This window comes from Telopea speciosissima, chromosome 9 (genome assembly GCF_018873765.1).
Source record: "Telopea speciosissima isolate NSW1024214 ecotype Mountain lineage chromosome 9, Tspe_v1, whole genome shotgun sequence".
Taxonomy (NCBI): Eukaryota; Viridiplantae; Streptophyta; class Magnoliopsida; order Proteales; family Proteaceae; genus Telopea; species Telopea speciosissima.
The window spans coordinates 6,003,430-6,017,778 of record NC_057924.1 but is presented as its reverse complement, the minus strand read 5'-3'; the positions used below and the strand labels follow the sequence as shown (position 1 = coordinate 6,017,778).

Here is a 14,349-nt window from a genome sequence, read left to right as displayed (position 1 = left end):
ACCCTAAACACTAAACCACATGAACCCACCCTTTAAACAAAGGGAGAAAACCCTACAGAGCCACACTAACAACATTACAAGCAGCCATCATCATACCAACCACTACAATCCCACTGATGACTGAACCACTCTCCATTAAAAAGCAAAAAGAAGCAAAACCCACTGAACCCAAACTCTTATTCCACTAAGCTTTTCACTCCTTCTGTCCCTTAAAAGAAAAGGATGAAGAAGAAGATTTAAAAAAAGCCTTTTCTTGGGCCATATGGAAGGCAGTAGTAGTAAGTATTTAAAGAGTAGTATTTACTCTCTAATGGAGCTTGTTGGCAACAGTGCACTGCTTTCTGATCTCACCCTTTGTTCCAGTGAGAGGATTGTTCTCAGTAAGGATAGTAATTGCCCTTGAAAACTCCTTAAAGAAGTAGTCTTGGCTCTTGGCCATCTTCTTCACATAGGGCTTAGTTCTCTTGTCACTGGCTAACTGATGATCCACTATTAGCAAACCCTTGTTGTCTAATATGTTTCTGTAGTAGTTGTTGTCCAGCTTCATTGGTGTTCCTCTGTCATTCCTCACATATTGCACTGCTTTGGGATCTGGGATTGGATCTGGGCACTTGTGAAGCATGTGCTCAATGTGATCTGGGTTAATTTCTGGATCCACCTCTGGGTATAAACGATGAACCAGCTTCACACAGTGGGTACGACCCACACTGTGAGCTCCTAGCAAGGCCACCACTCCTGGGGTGTTGATGCCCATGGCTCCAAATCTTTCAAGTACCACTGAAATGCTCTCATTGTGGTCTGGGAGGTACTGCTCTAGTATATCTGCACGGCTCTTCCTACCATCCCTTCTCCCTGTCTTGAGAGGGATATAAGGCCCACCAAGCTGATCCAAGAACAGAAGAAATTATGAATTATCCAAATTCCAAAGCAAAAACCCTTACTGGAATGCTAAGAAGTAATGAAACTAGGTACAAAGGAAGATCTGTTTCTATAAATGAAATAATTAAAACCTGATATGGAACAAGATCTCAAAACAAAATAAGAGAAAAGAAACAGGGCAAAGATTCAATAAGCAGTTAAGACTCAAGGAGGAATCCTCCATGAAACAACAAAGTGCAAGAACACAAAGCCCAGATGGCTTGAGAAAAACCCAGTTCAGTTTAAAGCAGGATCAGGGGTCATCTTACATAAATGTGAGGATAAACAACTTAAATCAAGAACAGGAAGAACTGCAGCATCAACAAGGAAGGGGTTTGTGTGGAGAAAGCAACAAAAGTTAAAAGAAATTAGATCTACAACAGTGCCAGCCACAATCTGCTCTACCATCTTCAGAGAGGAAAGAGTAGCAAACTAAGAGTAACCTAATACAATCCCAAAGATGAAGGAAATAAGGGTATTGAGTGAATACCGCAACAATGCCATCTCTTCCAGACAAAACAAGGATATCTGCACAAGAAACCACTTCAGGGCACTCCCTCTCCACAGCTTCTTTAATGGTGTCAAGGTATCTGAAGTTCCTCAACCCAAAGCTCCTGTCTGTTTCCTTCTCAGAAAGGGTCCTCCTTGTGGAATCCAGTAGGAGTGAAGCATCACAAGACTACCAACAACAAAATTAAAGAAGAGAAAGGTCAGATCAAGTGAAAACAAAAGACTTGAAACCCAAAATTACAAAACAGGGGAAAAATTAAATGTGGGTTTTCCAGTTTCACCTGAACAGCACAGTCATGGAAAATATTCCTCAGCCATGAGAATGCAGTGTTCTTGTGGCGCTTGTAGAGAAGCTTGACTTGTTCTCTGATAATGTCTTCTGCTTGAGGACATGAATCCTTGTAAAAGTTCATTACAAGGCCTGGATCTTCCTCATTCTCTGCAAAAGCACGACTGAGAGACAGAGCAGAGAAAGAGATTAGAGCAAAGAGGAAGAATGCTTTGAAACCCATTTTCCCTACCCAGAATCACAAGATCAAGTGTCACTTGCTATGTTTGGTTGCCCTAACCAGTGCCCTTAAATAATGCAAAAGAGGAAACAAGTGATAATTTGGAAAACAGAGGAAATTACGAACAGAGGGTAGAGTTGGGTTTTGGTTCAGATTCTTCTTCTGCAAATATCCACTTGTCTTTCATCATTAAAGTTAATTGATATATTGACACTTGTCTTCACTCAAAACAGATAAAGTTAGAGTAAATTACTCCCCCCCTCCCCTCGATTATGCTCTAATGACAAACCCCTCCCCTGGGTTTTGAGTAATGACTCTCCCCTCCCCTGCATTCCCAAGATTCTATCAACCGTACCCATTCCGTTAAAAAGGACTGTTAAGTGATGACATCATCTTAAATATATTCAATAAAACCCCAAAATGCCCATATATTTGTGATATTCCAATAATTCCCTCTAACCATATCAAAACCCTAAAAACATCTCTAGGAAACGCCGCCGCCACCACGGCTATATCCACCACCACTTTCACTTCCGTAGCCACCGCCGCCACCATGAAAGAACCTTGCATAGGGTTAGGAAACGTCGGCGTTGTTAATGAGAATGCCAACATCCAGACCTTCAATGGCTTCCCGAATCTGACGTATCTCCTCGGAAAGGTCACCGGAGAAATAAACCACCACATTCTTGATCTGGGTGTTCCCAACGAAGAAGAATTATGGTGAATTTGGACAAACAGAAGAGACCCAGAAAAGATAAGAAAGAAGAAACGATTAAGATCGTCTGAGTGGAGGTGAAGTGAAGTGAGGAAGATGGGTTTCATTTTTGGGAGTCTTGGAAAGGGAGTGGGTCACGGTGATGAGGTGAACTGAGGAAGATAGTTTAAGTCACTCCAATCACAACTGGAAGCTAAGCCCTACTTTATGTTACTCCAATATCATAACTCTCTCTCTCTCTTCCTTCGCAACCAGCTATTGAATTGCCTCTTTAATTAAGGATTCCGTTTCTGTATAATCTTCAGGTTTCTGTTTGATATTCCACTAGTCTACTTCAAGGCTACTTCTTCAATTCTGATTTTTCTGAATCTGGTTTCAGTCATTGCTTTAATTGCACATATTATTGTTTAATCACTAGATCATTGTTTTGAGCCCTTAAATCACTGCTACCAATTTCTGTTTTCCATCTGGGTTTTCAAGTTTCCTAACTCCAACAGGAAACCTCAATATGTCTCAAATCAGCCACTGCATTGTAATCAAATTTTACTCTCATATTATCCCTGTTAATTAGACCGTATCGACCAGGTTCAGCCCCAACCAGATTTGTTCCGACTATCAACTTTCTCTAATCTGGTTCTAATTCCTAACCCTATCGTTCTGGAATTCTTCTATGCTGCCCTATGAAAGAGAATTCCATCTATAAAGACTACAGAGTGATCTGCAATTGAGGAATAAATAAGAAAAAAAAAGACCCTATAAAGAATCTAATCTGGGTTTGTTCGAATTAGATAGGATTTGTTGAGATTAGTAAAGATTTGACAAGAAACAGAGACTGATAACATAAAATCCTCAATGGACATCTGAAAGTAGGAAGAGGAGAGACGATGAGTTATGGATCGGTAGTGTTCCTTTTAAATGGGTAGGGATGATCAATTTATAATGAAAATTGATTTTATATCTTCTATTTTTGAATCAACCGATTGGGGGCAAAGTTGCAGACAGAGTTGCAGGAGGAAGAAGAAGAAGGGGGTCAGAGGGTAATATAGTCTTTCTATAACACTTAACAGCCCTTTTTAACGGAATGGGTACAGTTGATAGAATCTAAGGAATGCAGGGGAGGGGAGAGTCATTACCCAAAACCCAGGGGAGGGGTTTGTCATTAGAGCATAATCGAGGGGCGGGGGGAGTAATTTACTCATAAAGTTATTAGCAGTTACACTGTGAAAACCATTACTTTGCTAGACTGTAGTGATGGACTATAATCAACTATAGACAATAACCATTCATTAAGTTTACATTATTAAATGATTGTGAGCGTGTGATCTGAATCAGATGGATAAGGTTATCCACTTTATTTTTTTAGGCATCAGTTCATTAAAAATTCTTTATAAATTATTACTTTATAAGGTAGACCCACGTGTATGGAGGAAGAAGAATCAGCAATTCAGTATCCAAGAAAAATTTTAAAAATAAAATACTTCTCCAGAAAATCTCTAGGCTTTTTGTTTCTAGGGTTTCCTTCTTAAGCAATTACTTTAATTTATTTGCAAGAATATAAATGAAGAACAGGGATTTGAAAAGCATTAAGTGATAATAAAGAGGGTGGGCCTTGGTGTGATCAAGCGATCATAATTCGAGTATGAAAACAATCTTCATGTGAAAATAGGGTAAGACTGCGTACATTATGACCTTTCTCAAGCCCCACAAGAAACAAAGTGAATAATTTTAGTTTGATTTTTATGGACAAAATTTCTTATCAACCCAAAACCAAACCGGACTGATATATAAATCCCATTAAAAAAAATAACTAAAAACAAAAAAAAAAAAAACCCTCAACCAAAATCAGATATAACCAACCGTTTGCAACTCTACTCAGGCGTGTTGGAATTGGAGCCAAATTCCCTGTTAAAGGAGAAAGCAAAGAAAAGCCAAATAAAAAAAAGTTAAAAGAGGAAGAAACGGGTTTCAGGGTTCAATCGTAAAGAAAAAGGAAGAGGAATACCGGACCACCCCAAGCGAGGATTTAAAGGTGTTTGCTTTTACTAAATTTAGGGTGGGAGCGGTTAATATTGGGATGACCGTTAAAGGTAGGGGTGTCAAAACCTAGCCCGAACAGTTAAGATTGATCGAAAAAATTTGAGATTGAATCGAATCAATCCTTATTTGATCGATTTTGGACTGGGGTATGACGAGATCGGTTGAAAACTGGACTGCACCAGACCGATCGATAACAAATAAAAAATCGAAACGAATAAAACCGATAAGAAAATAATGAGTATAAGGTTATGAATCATTGAATTGATTTCAATATTTGTGAGCAAATTTATGGTTGTAAGATAAATTGTTACAAATCAATGAGTATGAGGTTATGAAAATAGGGAAATTAATTGTAACAATGCTTGTTCCATTGATCTCCTTATTAAATGTGGGGCTAATGAAATATTTTATGTAGTTGAAAAGAGAAAGAGAAGAAAATAGGCACAAATTGAATCCAACTTGTTTGAAAAAAACCCGATACTGAATCAAATCCAAACCGATATCAATCCGTTTTCATAAATCGAAACCAACACAAAACCAAACTGCATCGAAACCGAAATCGAAAAGTTCTTATTGGATTGGTCTCGGGATTGAATCAGTTTTTGTCGATTACTAAGCCAACTCGAAACCAAATAGTTAAATTTTTTATTTTGGTGCGTTTGAATCTGATTTGATTTGGTTTCTTATCATTTTTCATTTATCGATTTGTAATCAAATTACTATCTGGTTTGGGTTTACATTTATACATAAGGAAATTAATGAGAAACTCTGGTTTTTTTTTTTTTTTTTTTTGGGTCCTCAATTTCTTATTGGGTTATTATCTGTCCGGTACTCTAATCTCGATTATTTTCTGGATCCGGTCCAATTTTTTATTTCAATTAGGTCTACGACAGGGTCGGGTTGGGCCTGGCTTTTTAAAACTCCAACTCGACCCTGAGTCCCCTTTGCTGGGCCCAGGCCCGGACCCGACCCTGACTCAAGGCTTGAAAAATCCAACCCTAACCCACCCTTAGGGTCGGGATTGGCCCCAATCATGGAGTAGGAGAAGGGAGAGATGCATGGATTGGACTGATTTGGGTCACGTCAGAGAGAAAATTATCAATTTTACATAAAATAATACTATAATAAAATATATTATCATTTATATTATACAACAAAATATGTGTGACATTTAAAGTTAATAATATATATAGTATATGAATATATATTTTATGGGAAGTAGTTTTTTGTTTGGGAGCGTGGCCTATGCAAGCACTCCCATGTGCCTATCTCTCTCCTCAAAACAAGGGGGTAGATGTGTCTTTTCATATGGGTAAGAGAGAGATACACTCATAGGAGTGCTGGCGTAGACCATACTCCCGGACAAAAAACTTTCTCCCATATTTTATAGTATAACTTAAAACAGGGTCGGGTTGGGCTAGACTGGGTCAGGCTCAGCCAAGGCCTCAACCCTGGCCCGACCTGATCCTAACTCAGGATCGAAAATTTCTAGCACTGACCTGCCCTTAGGATCAGGTATCTCAACCAAAGCCCTGTTCAGGCTCAGGACGGGCCAAGGCGGGTTCGGGGCTTTAGGACCAAGTTTGCACCTTTAATTTCGATTATTGCATTGAATCTATATCCAATTTGGTTTTGCTTTTAGTTCCAAACCAAATCGATAAGAGTTTGATTCAATATGAACTTCCACATCAGAGAAAATTTTTCTTTATATGAAAACTTTCTCCATTAAATAAAAAACAAAAACATTGCTTAGTTGTATGGCCCCTATGCCCGAACATAGTCCCTTGAAATGACCACCCCAGTCCTCCACAAAATAAATAATCCGCAATGGTCAATACTCCTACTACACATTCCCTCATTGGCTCCGCATTGGTGCAAGGGCTGCGCCACAGGGCAACGCGAATCTTTCTTATTAAATACTTACAAATCATCAATTAAGTACATTATTATCACTTTATCACGCAACCCCTTTAACCAAAGCCCAAGATGTGAAATCTTAAAAGCTCACCCAATTTTGAAATGGTATTTTTTTTTTTGGTAAAGGTTGAATTAGTAAATTTCGGCCTTTGGATGGAATTATATTATATAAAATTCGATATAATTCAATAATTCAAAAAAAATTTTTGGTTGAATTCAATAATTCAATTAATTAAATAAGAGAGTAAAGAGAGCCCAAGGACACAGCCAGCCACGATTCCTTCCCTGGGCCATTATGACTGTGACGGCCACCGACACTTTCTCTCTTTTCTCTGTCTCTTTCTATATATATGTGTCGGCAGTTCCATGCGCTGCTGTCCTTTTTATTCAAAGTACCACTGCATGTATGCCTCATTTTTTGTCCGTTCCATTTTTCTAAGTTCCCTTAATAGAGGGGTGGGCCTCACCCGGACAATGAATTTGGGTGAGAGTAGGGTGATCAATTTCGTCCCTTTCTATTAGAGGAACTTGGAGAAATGGATCTGCCCAAGAAATGGAATAAATAAAGGTCTACCACTCCATAGAGCTCGTCAACGACGGTCATGTTCCAAATGTACGGGTGGAAAAAAAATAAAATCAAAGTGATTTTTATTTTATGGTTATGTGCATGATTGTGCATCATATGATATAAATGGGTACTTGAAAATTCGAATTCAATTAGCATTCATATTCGTTTAGGTATCTGTATCTGTTTAGGAGAATCTAAATTTTTATTCAGATACTTCGAAGAAAAAAAATATCCAATCCGAATAGATATCCAAGTAATGATATAGAGGGTTTTTGAAGATTCAATAGGAAATGAGAATTACAAGAATAAACACATGGATTGAGAGTGAATCGTATGGGGAGGAAGGTCTGAGTTACATAGTCAGAGACGTAAATGGATAATCGAAAATCTGAATTCGATCCACATCCGTATTTGAGCAGGAAATACATCCAATTCGTTTGCATCCCTATGTATAATTATATATAAAGTTTTATTCATAAATTAATATGACCAATTGATATGCCCAACGATCGATACCAATGCAAATATCGCGAATTATATCAACGGCTCCAATGACCTCCACACCAAGGATTTTAGTAATAAGTATTGAATACGATATTATATACTAATGCCAATACGAATTAATCGATCCGATACTAATTCCTTGAACCATGCTCCACACTCATGGTTCTAAGTATTGGTATCGTATTGCCCGTATCAGGCGATACGTACCGGTTTTGCTAATCATTGATATTGATATTGTATCGATAGCACGATATAGACAATGGGTAAAATAGTCCAAAAAACGCATCTTTAAAAAGGAGATTTAGGGGTAATTTTGTCTAATACAACCTGATGAACCATGGTTGGAATCAACCAATCAACAAGCGACATGTAGCAGACCAGACGAATGCCGAACTTACCCCTAAACCTAAACCGAACCACAAGAAGTATGAACAGACCAAATAATCTAAAATCGAACAGTCTGACCCGATGACAGAGACCAACTCGGCTAAAAGAACGACCAACGAGTCAAGTTGGAGATTGGCCCAGTCCACTCAAATCAAACTCGGGACTCAGGTAGCAAATACCTAAAAACCCACGAAGTTAATTAACCGAACCTTAATCAAAGTTAGTTAAAGTCACACTTTCCTCATGACTCCTAACCCAATAAGTGTCACATCTTAGAGATGACACCAAGGCCTACAAGAAACATTATTTATTGTCTCCAATCGAGTAATTCACGTATCTCTCTAGTATCTCAAACCTATAAAAAGCAATGCCTACACAGGTGAAGGTGACTCTCTCATTTACCTGTTCTTTGGATTTGAAAATTTTATCTCTTGCACAGATTTGACTTAGGCATCGAAATGTGCTAACCGGTTGTTTACCTGTGTAGATCAACTTGACCAGGTGAACACCAACTTGGATTTCACCACAACACAGCCGATCTAGGCCGATATCGTATCAATTTTGCTAGTAACCAATACCCGTTCCGATAACCTGCACTAAAATCATGTCCACACTTGTCTTACACCTTGTTGTCTATCCCCTTTTTTTTCCTTTAATGGCTTGGAGTGATGTCAATTTATGTCACATGGTGGGTTCTACCGTAGGATACAAACTAGTACGGAAGAGAAAATTTCTGCCAGCTGCCTAAATGCATCTAAATGCATTAATGGTATACTACAAACTACGAAGAATTATGCGTCCACTTACTTTACTGGTGTCGTTTTTAATTTCTCTCTCAAGGAGATTAACAACGTGACTTACTCCTTAGTTAAGAAAAGGTTAACTTATTGGCACGAGACTAGCTGGCCCATTACCATTACTTGGCTAGCTGAGCTCTATAGCTCAGATACCAGGCTTGTTTCTCGCCATGTTTCTGCTGTTTCTCAATAAATTCGTCTCTTACCAAAAAAACAACACTACGAGGAATTATTTAATTATTTTTAAAAAAATTAATACAAAATAAGATCTGCATCACCTGCATCTGGTCTATTTTTTGCCTTTCCTTTTTGGGTAAATGCATCCGCTCAATTTTGATGACCGGAGAAAGTTATAGGGGTTCTTTTTGTAATTAGAGAATATTGTCATATTGGCATTGATACCCCTGGATACGTTTTTACACAATGTGATTTGATGGGAGGAAATCTTACCAAAAAAAAGATTTGATGGGAGGAAATAAGTACGTCACATACGTACGGGCAATGTGATTATTGCCCAAAAACTTGTACATCTCTAAATGGCTGTCACATAACAAATGGATAAAACCTGTTTTGTCCTCTGACTTTTAAAATCCCCAACCCAACCTTGAGTCCCTTAGCTAGGCCCAAACTCGACCTGGCCTTGACTCAGGGCCAGAAAAATTCAACCTTGACATGCCTTCAAGGTTGGGCCGGGCTGACCCTGATTGACCCTAACCATAGGAAAAAAGAGAGATACATGGGCTGACCAAGCTGGGAAGGAGAGATGCATGGGCTGGCCCGACTGGAAAGAAGAAAGAAGAGGAAAAGAAGAACAAAACGAAAAGAAAAAAAAAACACAAAAGAAACAACAAGAAAAGGAAGACAGGGTCAGGCTCAGGCCGAGGGCTCAACCATGACCCAACCGGCCCTAACTCAGGTCCGGAATTTCCCAATCCTGACCCGCCCTCAGGGCCAAGGTATCTCAACCCAGGCTCTGTTCGAGCTCAGGGCAGGTCAAGATCAGGGTGGGTTCAGACCGTCAGGGCCAAACTCGCACCCCTAAAGGGAGGAAACACCCACCCTGTAGCCCGAACAGAATTTTTGTTAAGATTCCAAAGTTTCACGCTTAATTCGTTCCCAAATTATATGCAAAATCTGAGTCTGTCCAAAATATTCAAATTGATCCATAAGCTTTCTGATTTTTGCCAAATTATTTGTAGATTTTATGTTCGGGCTTTATAACAAAGCCCATGAGAAGTTGACAACCAGAAAAGCCCAATAAACTTTGTTCATGGAACATACAATTTCCCACCTTCTTTTTCTCAACTTGCAGGCTGAACTCCAATGGTTAGGATCATCTTCTATATTGGTCTACTAGCTATTTGGTTCTAGAGAAAGTGAATACAACATTTATTGCTTATGGAATAGGTACTACCACACCATGGTACCACCTTAAATGCTGAATATTTATCAGAATGGTAGAAGACCTCAAAGGGTTTGCCTGCCCAATATCCATTGCAAAGGCACAAGAATTGGATCCATCCTTCCAATGGATTCTACCAAGCATGGATGTGGTTCCTGGTATCGGCACCGGTATTGATCAATGGTGGTACAGATATCGATATCAATGTTTCGACTATATGGGTTGTATCGGGCCAATATTCGATCAAAAGCCATTTTCACCTAAAATCTAGGTTTCAAGCCGATTCACCGATACCATATGGTCAGGTATCGGTATCGGACATGGCCAATATGCCTGATCTAATATCGATTCTTAAAACCATGCTGCCAGGTGTGTGTGAACTCCCTCCAAGATAGCCTATCACCCAGATGCAAAATCAGGCTCTTCAGATGTTGCACAGTCTATGGGCCATTCATTGGTCTCTTCAAAATAGCTATGGCCAGCTTCTAATAAGCAAATAGAGAGATCTTCTAATTCTAAAGACATAATGTTTGTGGACCGAGTTTCCCTCCACCCACGGTGAATGGGATCTCATTTACTGAGGGGCGGGAATGGGTATCAAGAGGGTATTTTAGAATATACTAAAATCCTAGGAAAGGTTTGTGAACCCTAAAATGGTGGTTGAACCGTCTTAAACTTTGTCCTAAGCCAAAACTCTTTATTGACAAGGGAAGATGTCAATATAAAAAAAGGAATAAGATGGGATTTAAGCATGAAATTCACCATCTAGCCAATCCAGATCATTTTCTAGGTATCTCATTTGCCAAAATTATCATATCATCCTGCCATGTGGCACAACTAGGTGCAACATATTGATTTTTGCGCATCATAGCTCTGTAGCATTTATGTAAATCTAAGAACTTGTTTGGGACCCAAATAGTAAAAACAGCAGGGTTAGCATTATTTATTCAAGGTTTTTTAAATTAATTGAGACCCCTCTTAATTCTTATACTCTGTACTTGTACAATGGTTTTAGGTTAGTTAAGGATCTCTCACTATTTAAATGGAAAAGGTGAAAATAAAAAAGGAACAGTTGTTATTTCAAAGGGAGAAGTTCCTCATAATGCTAATATGGTGGGGGGGGGGGGGGATCTGAACGTCCCAAAATGGTGGTGCGAAGAACAGTATCATCCACACAGACCCACATGATTAGAGCAAATGAAAGAAAATAATAAAAACCCTATGTGAGAGAGAAATACTAGTCAGACGTTGTGAAGGTCTTTCTCTATATAGATCTCCCTTCCCCCCCTGCTATCTCTTTTTTTTAAAGATGCAAAGGGTCACAAATGAGCACGGATTGTATCTTTGTACAAGTACCATCCAAGGCCTTCTAGGGCCACTCACATGGAATCCACTGTGAGACTCATAAGAGGATTGGATTCCATGTGAGTGGCCCCTACAAGACTTTGGACAGTACTTGTACAAGGATATGATCCGGTCTCGTCACAACTATATTAGGATGTAATAATTTTTTTTTTATTTATATAATCTTTTCCTTTTTCTGAAAAAAAAAAAAAAAAAAAAAAAACTACTCTCATGATACATATATCATTGTTTGATACAAAAATTTAATACTATATCACTTGTTTACCAAAAAAGAAGATGCCAACAAAACGTGATAAAATATTGCACATCTTGGAATCGAATCCTGCCTTCACTTAGAGGTCAACTTGGTGTTAACTGTTAAGGGGTGGAAGAAAAAAATTAAGGAAAAGTAGCAATCTGGAGCTGCCCTTAAACAACTCAAGTTGTGACATAGAGCTGTGATTTTTACTTGAGTTGTTTAAGGGCAGCTCCAGATATTATTGTGAGATTCTAAAGTTGCAACCTAAGCTAGTGACTCTTGAGTCTTGACTCCTCAATGACTTGTAAATACAACCAAATGTTATGACTGTTTTTTCTCGAATTGAAAAAATGGGAGAAAATCCCCACATAGGGTGGGGAGCTTTCCCATATCTTCTTCTCACAATGTGGATCTTATATAGATGTTATATTTTCTCTATAATTATGTGGGTCTTTTGTTAATTAAATTGTTTTTCAATGATTGATGTGATGTGAGAAATTCTTTACATCAGTGATATGAAAAACCCCTTAGCTGTAAAGAAAATAATCAAATGGTAAACATTGCAATAAGCTTTTAGATGTCACCTCAAAACATTTCACCTCAAAACATTGCAAAGGGCATTCTACTTTGGAGATTAATCCGAGGAAAAACAAAAACCACATTGATATTTTTTTGGGGGAGGTGTTTCCTATGGGGGAGCGGGCCCCTGTGAGCGTGCGGGGGGGGCATAAACAAGAGTATCATTCTGCATTTCATGGCGGGTGGGTCCCGCCCCTCCTCATGTGTCTGGGCATAGGCATGAGACACCCGTTTCCCCCATAACCCTCAAAAAACATTTTTCCATGTCTTTTATGATTTGGAATTGACTCTATAGATTTTCCTTCAAATTCTACCTAAACTTTGGTGAGAAGTTTATGAAAAGGAGAAAAGAAGGCTCATAGGCTGTGTGACGCTTGCGCCCAAACACAGGAAGGTAAAATGATCTCCCCACCCTATCCCATGAAACGAAAAATCCCACCCCTATTGAATGCCATGTGCGTGTTTTCATTGGATCCCTAGTTGGTGCAAAGGCCACACAACCAAGCAGCGATCCACCCCTCCCTTGTGAAAATTACCCAACAAAATTGATCATTTTCCATTGTTAGATAAAATCAGGTAGAGAGAGGGTTTCCTATATGCTGCCAGTGTAGTGAAGAATCTATACGCTATACCAATGGGTTTCTTAAAAAAGATATCATCCACATAGGACCAACATATTTCGAATACGAGTAAAAAATAATAAAATAACCTATAAAAGAGGAAAATTACACTCTGAAGTCGTGGGGAAGTTCTAACCAATTTGGTAATTGGTCCCTTAAAAAAGTGACTCATGATAGATGGAAAACTTGATTTGTCTACCCATTGCTTTCACTTCCACTAAACTAATCCAAACTCTCTCTCTAAACTCCAGAGTCTAAGATAAGATCATACATTGCATAAAGTCCAGTCACCAGTTACTATGAGGATCATTACATCAGATTTTTTTTTTTTTAAACTTCCATCACTAAGCACATCAGGTCTTAAAGTAAAGTTTTTACTCTATTATTTTTTTCAATTATCAAAGTGATTAAAGATCATAATATAGATCACTAATTGTTTTTTGGTGGGGTCTATGCCAATAGCTTTAGATGTTCTGCATCCTTATCTCAATTAATGGCCCCCCAACTCTGACTCAAGGATGCAAGATAGGAGGATCCAGGCGTTAGGGGTGTCAACTGGTCGGTTCGGTCTGATTTCAATCGGTTTGAATCTGTAGATTTAAACGAAAGCCAAACTGTTAAGGTGAGATTCAATTCAATTCAGTTTCATGTTTTATCGAGTTAACTTATGGGTTCTTATCAATCTGTTATCAAGTTGTTACTGGTTCGGTTTTGGTTTTCTATACATACACTTAAAAAAAAACACACACACACACAATAAAAAACCATTTTGTTATCGGGTTTTTCCCCCATCTCAGTCATTTTTCGATTTCAATCTATCTTAACAGTTGATTCGATGGTTTATTTTTATCGTGGTTTCAACAAAACCCAAACCGAACATGTTTGGTTAGAGAATTGGTTCAATTCATTTGAATTTTTTATTGGTCCAACCGGTTTGGGTTGGATTGTGACACTTCTAGTACAACCAGGAAAAAGTGAAGGAGTTGAGCCAGCTCAACTTGAGTTTTGAGATCACTTGTGGATATGAACTACTTTGAAGTCTTGAAAGTTACCACCAATGTGACTGATTATTGTGTTAATGTCTAATAGGAACATTGCAGTGCATAAGACCATGAAAAGCATTTAACAGGAATTATTCAATCAAATAACCACCATAAATAATTAATTCATCAATTGTACTTTGTGGATCAGTTCTTTTTACTATTTTTCCAACTTAACAATCATTCTTTTTTTTTTTTTAATAATATAATTATCAGTTTCTACTGTTCTCATGCTCTTATAGG

The 14,349-nt window shown here is 38.4% G+C and overlaps 2 protein-coding genes across 2 annotated transcripts in view; both read right to left on the bottom strand.

Moving 5' to 3' along the window:
• LOC122640994 (peroxidase 42) lies at window positions 1–1,990 on the bottom strand. The gene is made up of 3 exons (XM_043834306.1): window positions 1,710–1,990; window positions 1,409–1,597; window positions 1–883 (listed from the first exon to the last, which is right to left on the bottom strand). The coding sequence occupies exons 1-3, from the start codon at window positions 1,938–1,940 to the stop codon at window positions 308–310; spliced, it is 996 nt and encodes a 331-aa protein (XP_043690241.1). The 5' UTR covers window positions 1,941–1,990; the 3' UTR covers window positions 1–307.
• A 9,540-nt stretch (window positions 1,991–11,530) lies between these two features.
• Window positions 11,531–14,349, bottom strand: part of LOC122640776 (AUGMIN subunit 4) — a 32,139-nt gene continuing 29,320 nt past the window's right edge. The window contains exon 15 of the mRNA XM_043834027.1: window positions 11,531–11,542. The gene's annotated coding sequence lies outside the window, so the exon portion shown is untranslated. The remainder of the gene's footprint in view (window positions 11,543–14,349) is intronic.

Coding starts and splice junctions, on each gene's coding strand:
- LOC122640994 (XM_043834306.1), bottom strand. CDS start 1,940: ATGGGTTTCAAAGCATTCTTCCTCTTTGCTCTAATCTCTTTCTCTGCT. Junction 1,598..1,709: donor TCCATGACTGTGCTGTTCAG/GTGAAACTGGAA, acceptor TGTTGTTGGTAG/TCTTGTGATGCTTCACTCCT. Junction 884..1,408: donor GAAGAGATGGCATTGTTGCG/GTATTCACTCAA, acceptor TTCTTGGATCAG/CTTGGTGGGCCTTATATCCC.